The 9,728-nt window shown below is 61.5% G+C and overlaps 1 protein-coding gene across 1 annotated transcript; it reads right to left on the minus strand.

Annotated features, from left to right (window-relative positions):
* Positions 1–1,849: 1,849 nt before the first annotated feature.
* Positions 1,850–9,466, minus strand: LOC122153597 (antigen WC1.1-like). The gene is given in 12 exon segments (XM_042793999.1): positions 1,850–1,991; positions 2,276–2,372; positions 2,582–2,665; positions 3,097–3,192; positions 3,897–4,034; positions 4,739–5,053; positions 5,661–5,975; positions 6,330–6,393; positions 6,395–6,645; positions 6,731–6,823; positions 7,636–7,950; positions 9,424–9,466. Coding segments are annotated over 12 exon segments (1,953 nt in total).
* Positions 9,467–9,728: the final 262 nt, after the last annotated feature.

Raw genomic sequence — 9,728 nt, forward strand, 5'->3', positions numbered from 1 at the left:
GGCCCCCACCATCCCATGTTCAGAAGATAACACTCCCCTCTTCTTTACTTCACCTTTATACCTTATTTATCTGAGATGCAGGGCTGGAGCTTATCCCAGTGGGAGTTCTCCAGGCTGTGTTTTTAATGCCCATGGATGTCACGCATCATTGTGGGGATCTTGCCCTGGGAACACTGCTCTCCCATGAGGGCTGCCAGCAGGAAGGCTCTCAGGTGTGGGGCAGAGGGATGTGTGAACCTCGGCTCCCCCCAGGTGCCCCCAGGGTCAGCCCAGGGGTGGAGGAGCTCCCAGCAGGGAATGGGACAACAGTGCTATAGGAGAAGATGTTGGCAACCTCTGCCTCCTCTCCACTTCTGCTCCAGGGCCAGATCCTGCTGTTTGCAGCACTATGGAGCTGCAGCTACTCCTCACAGGCAATCCTGCCACACACACCCAACACACCTTCCAGCCTGCAGAAGAGAAGCCCATTGGGGAATAGCCGGTGGAGTGCGGAGACCCACCAGCGGGAGCAGGGAGGGTAGTTGGGCAGTTTGGGCGCCAGGTCCTGCCCAGGTGCCAAACTCTTCTCCCAGCCTGGCTTCTGCACAAGGTTTCTGTGCCGTGGGTGCTGGGGCAGGTGAAACCCCAGCTGAGGGAGAAGGACCCTGGCTCAGCTCCCAGCAGCACCTGTTTTAGTGGAGGGACACAAAATCTCCACTGCCATGGAAATGTGCCCACATGAGCATCCTCCCAGATGGGCCCTTCTCCAGGCCAGGGGCTGGAACACGACTTTTGGCTGCCGCACGCGTCTTGTGGGGAAGCTTTCTCCATCCCCCTGGCCCTCTAACAGCGCTGAGGGAACCTTGCCCTCATCCTCGGTGCTCCCAGCCCTCCTGTACCTGCCCACAAGTACTGCCCCGCACACAACCCAAACTGACATCACTGGCAAGGCAGCAGGGGGGCAGGGGTGGGAGCTGGAGGGGAGCAGGAGGAGGGTTGCCCAGGGCTGCCAAGGGTCTGCAAGGCAGGAGGAACAGCCCATGGAGACTGGGGTTCTGGCAAAGCATGAGGAGAGGGAATCCCAGCCACGTGTTTCCCAGGAGGTGGCTCTGCACCCTGTGCCAGGGCAGTGGGGAGCAGAGCTGCCTCCCAAGCATTGTGGGAGGTAATCCACAGGCCATGATCCCACCTGGGGCTGGCTGGGGTGTTCAGGGCCCTGTGGTCACCTTAGGGCTCGCTTCTGTGAGACAAAAGCCCAGGGCTCACCCTGACATGGCAGCTCTGTCGTGGCCTCTGCACTGTGGGACCAGTGTGGCCCAGGCAGGGCCTGGGGGAAAGAGCAGCTGGAACCCTTGGGGGAGAAAATGGGTGCTCCCACTGGGGTGCATCACGGGACCTATCAGAGAGCCATTTTGTCTAGAAGCTGCCTGTGGGCAGCAGGATGGAGATGTCTCTGTCACCAAGATTATTCCCCAGGGACCATGGCCTCACGCAGCCCCACAGGCTGACCCTGCGCCTGCTGTCCCTGAGACGTGTCCCTTCCTTGCCATGGTGTCTCTGTTCTCTGCTCCCCCTGAGCAGCCTCAGGGAGATGCCCTGACACCTGGCAGGGAAGCATCAGCTCTGGGTCAAAGCCCCCAGAGGCTTTTAATAAGCAAATATAAGAATGCACAGCATAAAAATGGGAATAAAAATGGAGGAAACTTCAGGCGGTTTCTGCTGCCCATGGCTCAAGGGAGACAGTCCCCTGGTGCTCGCAGCTCTCCCAGCTGCACAGACCTCTCCTCCCTCCCGGCTGCACCCAGCTGTGCAGCAGGGATGGGCTCTCCTGGCCTGGGGCTCAGGGACTGCTGTGCACCAAGCTCCGGTGTCACAGCCTTTGCGTCCTCACAGGGAAGTGCCACAGGCACCTCTTCAGCATCATCATAGCCCATGTTCCCTGGGGACAGGGACGAGGTGTCTCCTTCAGCTCCAGGGACCGTCGGCACTTCTCCAGGAGCGCAGGCTGCCCCCTGCAAGCAGCAAGGCCGGACGTTTCAGTTCACCCCATGGGGTCTGTACACCACCACCCTCCCCGCTCCTCACTACTTTCAGCTCTTTTTCCCACCCCCGGGCCTTTCAAGGAAAACTCCCATGCCAGGTTCCCCCTTCCCAGCAGGTTTGGGTGTCAGTAGGGTAGTGACTTGAGGGGCACCAGGGATGGAACCCTAGGAACAGGCGGCGCTCTCTTTCCCTCTCACCTCCAGGTGCAGCCCTGGGCCCTGCTCCCTCCTCTGGCATCCTGGGCATTTCCCACTCTCCCTGCCCAGGCACATCATCCTCCCCCGCATCAGGAACCTCCCTGGCATCATCGTAGCCATCTGCTGGGTCACCTCCGGGCAGGACAAGGACATCTGAAAGGAGAGGGGAGTTGGTGACAGTGAGAAGATCCGTCCTGCAGAGCAGAGGATGAGAGGATGTGCAGGGACACAGAGCGCAGACACTGGGCTTGGCAGAACCACAAGTGATGCCCATGTCCTCCCCTTCTCCGATGGTGACACTCAGGGACACCTCTGTCCACCCCATGTCTGCAGGGAGATCAACCCCTTCCTGCCTCCGTTACCTGGTGCTGATCCCAGACCTTTCTCCTCCTCACTGACCCCAGGGTGGGGCTGCAGCTGGGTCAGGGACTCCTCTGAATAGGAGCCTGGAGAGATGCACAGCGGGTGTTATGGAGCAAGCCCCACTGACGTGGTTCACGGTCAGCGCTGCTGGGGAAGGGGGACCCACAGAGCTGGGGCTGTGTGGGGAGGAGGGCTGGGAATTCACCCTGCTCCCCCGGGACAAACCCTGTCTCAAAGGAGCTTCCAGAGCTGGACCAGGACAGCCCCTTCCCTCGCTCCTCGGGTGTCTCATGGGGTGCAGGGGCAGGAAGAGAGGGGCTGTCCAGCTGGGACAGTCAAAGCTGACTGGGAGAAAGCTTCTCTCCTGGTCCCAGGACCTGGATGCTCTCCCCACAGCCCCCACAGCCCCAGCACCACAGGGACCACAGGCTGGGGGGCTTCAGAGGGTCAGCTCCTGGTTGGGGCCAAAGGAAAGGGTCCTGCGGATGTGCCTCCAGGGAAGACCCACACCCACCTGAGCGATCAAACCTGGCCCGTTTCTCCCACGCTGGGCTGTACCCGATCTCCTCGTACACAGCCTCGGGGAAGGGCTCCTGGGCTCTTCTGGAGCCTGTGGACAGAGGCAGGGCTGGCACAGGGACAGGCAGAGGGGCAAAGGGACCCCACTGTGCTCCCCCAAAACGGTTCCATGTGCCACCTCAGGACTGGTCCAACAGCACAGCCCCACTGCACTGTCCAGGCACAGCTGCCACATCCCCAGTGAGGGCAGCATTGGTGTGAAGATTATCTGGGGCAGCATCACCCTCACATCATCCCTTTGGAGACAGTGCTCATGCCCCTCTGGCCTGTGCGCCATGTCCCCCTTGTCTCACCCCGGATATGTTCCCACATTTCCTCTCCACCTGGAGCTTGCCCCTACCTGCCCCTGTCCCACCAGGGGGTGGGCAGGGCTGGGCAGGGGGACAGCCTGGGGGCCTGACACCACGGTGATGGACCCTGCTGCCCCACACTCCTCCTAGCATCTCTCTTGCCCCAGAGCCCCCTCCAGCACTACCGAGAGCACTGCCAGCCTTGGCCATCCCCTCTCTGCCATTTCTCTCCTCACACCATGGCTAACTGCCCCCACCTCGGGGCTCTCTCCACCCCTTGCTGCTGGTGCCCCACAGCCAGGCACTCAACGGGGAAGCACGAGGCAGGTAGCAGCACACAGTCTCACCCTCCCGCTCTGCCTGTGCCCCTTGCTGACACCCCCCGCAGCACCCTACAGCCCTACCAGGAGGTATCTCCCCCCGGCACCTCTGGGCAAGGACCCACCTCTGCGCCCAGCCCTGGCGCTCAGCACTTGCCCAGCCAGGAGGGCCAGGAGCAAGCAGACAAGGGTCCCCAGGATGATGCACATGATGACGGGCACTGAGACTCTCCCGCTGCTGCTCTGATGGCCTCGGGTGGGATCTGCATGGGAGACAACTTCGAAGGGGCAGCACCCCAGGGGTGAGTGACAGGAAAGCTTCCACCATCCTGGGTAAATTATAGCTCTCCCCAACCCCCTGCCACCACTCCAGTATCTCCTCCAGGCAGTTTCACACCCCAGCTAGGAGCCCCTTCCATCCAGCTGTGGGTCACAGCCTGGCCCCGGGGGTACCCAGACTCCGGGGAGGACAAGTTACCTGCTCGGGGTGGGGGTGTTGTCGTCCTGGGTGTAGCTGCAGAGGAGGAAAAGGAGAGCTGGGCTGAGACACTGGGTGTGTGGGTATCAGGAAACCTCCTCCCCAACACACCGTGTTGTGTGTGTGTGTGTGTGTGTGTGTGTGTGTGTGTGTGTCTCTAGATGTCCCTGACACATCCCACCCAAATTGCCCCTCCTGTAGTGCCAGAAAGGGAGGCCGGGACAGAGCCCAGCACCTCTGCTCTGGGAGGCAGGCAGGATGGCAGAGGCAGCCCAGGGGATAGTCCTGGGGCTGCAGGGCCCCATGGGCAGTGGCCAGAGCATGGCCAGTTACACCGAGGATGCTCCCTGCCTGGCACCGGGCTCCTGCACTCCACAGGAATGTTCTTTCTCTCGGAAGGTCGGGGTCCATGCCCGGACCGCGTGGACAAAAGTCCTTCCCTAGTTCCCTGCTAATACCCGAGCAAAGGCTCCCAGCCCTGCCACTAACCTGAGCAGCGCACAGCAGCATCTTCCTTGTGCCGGCAAGCCCCGCTGTCCCCAGGCCGGGCCCAGCAGTCCTGCAGGGATGGCTCCGTCCCCTGGCACTCCACCTGCTCCAGCCAGATGGGGCCCGTCCCCATCCCAAATGCAGCCTCATGCAGGGCAGACACCGCGGGGCCACAGCCCAGCTGCCTGCATGCCACCTCGGCACCCTGCATGTCCCACGAGTCGTCGCACACCGTCCCCCAGGAGCCACGGTGCCAGACCTCCACTCTGCCCGAGCACTCGTCCTTGCCTCCCACGGCACGAATCTTCTCCCTGGCTGGAGAAGAGTAAGACCTCCCATGGCACCGGGAGAGCAGGCAGAGCCCTGCCAGACACAGAGGGGAGCTCCCTACCTGTGCAGCTCGTGGAGTTGGGGCACGGTGCCAGCGAGGTTGGAGGCATTTCTGGCTGTCCCCCTGAAGAAGGAAACACTGTGGTGAAGGGGCTGGTTTGGGGGATCATGCAGAAGAGAGTGGGGCTTGAGCTCTGCTCGGGCCTCCCTGCACCATCTGGGGCAGCAACTGAAACCCTGTCATCCAGGGGACACATGCAGGACTGTGGGGGGACCCTGATTGCTCAGCCCCAGAAGGTCCCTGGCTCACAGAGCAGCAGTAGCTTGTCTGTGGAGGGGAGGCTCTTCTGAAACCATCTGGTCTCTTCTGAGACCTCACCTGGAGATGCCTCTGCCTCCCGCAGGCACTGCTGGTAACCTGGGTGGCAACTGCTGCTGGATGTGTGTGGCCGCGGTCACGTTTGTGCCACTGGCAGCACAAGGGTCTGGCATGGAAAGTAAAAGCCTCTCCAAGCTCTTTCTCTGTGTTTGGCCATGCCCTGTGGGGAGCAGGAGCTGGGGTGACACTGGTGCCTGGGTGCCTCAGAGTTACCATTGCAGGTGATGTGGATCTCCTCTTCCAGGTATTCACATGACTGTGGGTTCCAGGGTGTGGAGGGACACTGCCAGAAAGAGCTGTTTGTCTCCCCACACCGCACGCGATCCAGCCAGGCAGGGCCAGACACCCTGCCAGAGGGCAGGCGTGTTTCGAGGGATCCTCTGTCCCCGCAGCCCAGCTCCTTGCACGCCAGTGTCACCGTGTTGTCAGTGATGGAGTTAGAGCAAATGCTCCCCCATGTCCCGTTGTAGAAAACCTGCAGGCGCCCGGAGCAGCCGTCGCTGTTCTCCAGCCTCAGGGCCATGAACTCTGGGAAGAAAAGGCCCCAAAGCGGGAACAGGCTGATCTGGGGCTGTGGGAGCCAGGACACCTCTACACCCCCCCAGGCCCTCAGCCGGGTAGGGGCAAGGCCACCACATCCCCCTTGCACCCAGGGGCAGAGAGAAGTCCCGGATTTACAGCCAGCCCTGCCCTTCCCGCTAACCCTCAGGGACGGCTGAGCTCCCCAGGGACCCCCCGTGGGACTGAGGGTGTCCGTGCATGGGTGGGACTCGGGCAGGAGCTCAGAGGCAGCCAGGGGCAGCCTTGGCCATGGCCGGCTCTCCCCGCGTCCTGCCCTCCCCGGGACCAGGCTCCCACCACAGCTCCTGAGGTGGCACTGACCTGAGCAGACGACTCCCGCATCCTCTTTGTGCCCGCAGTCGTGCTGCCCCCAGGGCCCAGCCTGGGCAGTCCCAGAGAGCAGCTTCGGCCCCGGAGCAGTTCACACCATCCAGCCAGATCTGCCCGGAGCCTTCCCCGAAGCGAGCGGAGCCGGCTGCCTCCACTGCCTCTCCGCAGCCCAGCTGGTGGCAAATGACGGCGGCATCAGACAGGTCCCAGCCGTCGTCGCAGACAGTCCCCCAGATGCCCTGGGAGTAGATCTCCACTCTCCCTGCACAGCGCCCGGCCCCGTTCACCAGCCGGACCCGCCGGCTCCCTGCAGCGGGTGGAAACCCCAGTCGCTGTCAGGGCCTGCCCGCCTGCGCAGACCGTCACCTGGGCGCCTGGGCAGTGCCACTCACCCCAGCAAATGACTCCCACGTCCTCCGCAAGCCCTGCTGCCAGCGCACTGCCGGGCAGGGAGGTGTTGCAGAGGGTCAGCTTGGCCTCGTGCCCTGCACACCGGACCCCTCGCAGCCCCACGGAGCCCGTCCCTCGCTCAGGCTTTGGGGGGTTGTAGGCTGTCCCTGCCTCTCCGCACTGCAGCTGCTGGCACACCACGCTGGCCTCCTGCACGTCCCACTGCTCATCCAGGACTCTGCCCCACGCCCCATCCTGGAAGATCTCCACTCGTCCGTCGCACCGGCTCCCTCCGCCCACCAGCCGCAGGGATCCAAAGCCTGGCTGGGCCTGGGGAGAGCAGAAATGCCACAGCCATCAGCGGCACCGGGAGCATGGCACCCTGCAGGGAGCAGGGCGAGGGGGGATTTTCAATCCAAATGGGACAAGGTGGAGCCTTGTGCTGACGAGAAACAAGGGCAAAGCCTGGGCCCTCTCTGCAGCTCACAGCCAGGTCAGCTGCTGCTGGGGGCACCAGCTCCTGCCTGGGTGGGGGGATGAGGCTCTGCAGGGCTCTCTGTGGGGACGGGATGCGGTCGGCTGCAGCCAGAGGGATGGAGCAGAGCCCTGCAGCCCTGTCCTGGGCTCGCTGCACAGTACGAGGACAGAGGAGCCTGGGCCTGGCGGTGGTGCTGGGGCCTAAGCCACTGTACCTGGGGGCAGATGCCTGCCTCCGTTCAGTCCTCAGCTCTCCCAAATTCGAGCGGTCAGTCTGAGCAGGGAAAGCCCTCCAGACTGGCTCCTGGGGAAGCCAGGGTTTCCCCAAGGAGAAATTCAGCCTGATACGGCCATGGAACCCCTACTTTTAGTGGCTATGTTGCACACAAGTGACAAATGGCGTTCATGCTAGCATTTTTCCAGCACTAACCTGAGCAAAGGACAGCAGCAGCGTTCCCTTGGGAGCACGGTGAGGCCCCCAGGGTGGTCACTGGGCACTGTTGCAGGAGGGCTTCAGTCCCGTCACAGTGGAATGAGTCTCTCCAGACAGGGCCAGTTTCTCTCCCAAAATATTCTCCTCCAGGAATGGACTCAGCAAACCCGCAGTTGAGTTGACGACAGAGAACGTGGGCATCCGAGAGGTCCCAGCGGGAGGCACAGAGGGTCCCCCAGGTTCCCATCACCTGGACCTCAACCCTCCCCGCACACACTGTGCTGCCGTTCACCAGTCTGATCCCTGTGTACTCTGGGGACAGATGTGGAGAAAAGAGAGTGGATTAGTGCTCCTGTACCCTCAGTAGCTGGTGGAGGGGCCAGAGGGACCACATGCCTTTGTTCTCCTTCTGCAGTATTGTCATGCTGCAAACAAACCCATCAACCCCTCCTGTCCTCACACCCGGCCCAGCACGGTCCCTGCTCTGTTCCCCAACCCCTACCACAGCCCCGGTGTTCAACAGCCCACCCTGAGTCCTTACCTGTGCAGCTCACAGCAGCGCTGTTTGCGTGGGTGCAGGGCTGGTCCCGAGGGGGACCCCCTGGGGCAGGAGGCGAGGAGGGATTCATTCCCCACACACCGCAGCTCTCCATCCCACATGGGACCCACCCCTTCTCCAACGTGACTTCCTCCAGTGACAGGCAGGGCTGCGCCGCACTGCAACTCCCTGCAGAGCACATCAGCAGCCTTGGGACCAAAGTGGGAATCACAGACACTTTTCCACAGGTCCCCGTCACGGATCTCCACGCGTCCTGAGCAGTGGTTCTTCCCTTCCACCAGACGGAAAAATCCTGGAAATAAATCAACTGGGAGTTCCCAGATCTTGGTGGCATTCCCATGCCCACATCCCAGACCATCTCCACGCAAACTGTGACCAAAATCGCTCACTGCACATCTCAGAAGAAGCTATTTAAGGAGTGATGGTGTCACAAAGGCATCCATGTCAAGTTACACACATTCTCTCCACCATCACAGCACTCAGGGGTGTGTGTCTATTGCAGACCCACAGCAGACTCTGCAAACCACGTTGGCACCGTTGGGACCAAAGTGTGAGTCACACACCGCTGTCCAAAGGTCCTCACCATGGATCACTATACATCCTCAGGAGGACCTGTGCCCTTAGAGCAGCCGGACAGATTCTGGACCAACCAATGACCCCTGAGTGTTCCCACAGCCCTCTGGCAATACCCTGACTACATGCCAGCTGATCTCCAAGGTGGCCACAGGCAAAAAAACTCTACGACGTCCCCAGCTGCTCTCAGGGGGTGCTGGTGGCACAAACACATCAGCCAAGGGACCTGTGTCTGCTGAAGGGGGACAATCCTAAAAGTAGATCCCCATCTCACGCCCTTCCACAGGACGGTGGGTGGCCACAGGAGTCACTTCTGGTGCCTCTGGCATGGGGGCAGCTGCCCCTGAGCACTGCCAGACAGCTCCTGGGTGAACAGGAGGAGAAAGATGGCAATCAACAGATCATGCAGGGCAGGGATAGAGGGTTCATCTGTGCCCAGCTCAGGGACCAGGCACGGTAAGGCACCCTTGGGCAGGTTCCCACTGGCTTTCCCCAGGGACTGGGGACACCAGTAATGACAGTTCCAGCTCAGCAGTTTGACTAGTCCACACTGGGCAATACTCCTGGTGTCCTGACTTTTTGCTCCCTGAGAGCACAGCCAGGTTCCTTCCACAATCTGAGCCCCAGAAGTATGGAATAGGTTGTCCCCTTACCTGAACACATCCACTCCAGCATCATAACCATGAGCACAGTCATGTTCACCCCATCCTCCGTGTGTGCAGTCAGACAGGGCAGATTCGGTGCCATTACAGCCAACATCATCCATCCAAATGGGGCCAGATCCTGGCCCAAACTCTCCGTACTGAGGAGCTTCAACAGCAGACCCACAGTCCCAGCTGTTTACAAACCACTGCTGCATCCTTCATGCTCCAGTAGTCACCACACACGGTCCCCCACTTGCCCTGTTGTTTCACCTCCACTCTCCCAGCACAGCGCCTGCCGCCGTCCGCCAGCCTCA

This window comes from Tyto alba, unplaced genomic scaffold (assembly GCF_018691265.1).
Source record: "Tyto alba isolate M040663 unplaced genomic scaffold, T.alba_DEE_v4.0 Super-Scaffold_200000175, whole genome shotgun sequence".
Taxonomy (NCBI): domain Eukaryota; kingdom Metazoa; phylum Chordata; class Aves; order Strigiformes; family Tytonidae; genus Tyto; species Tyto alba.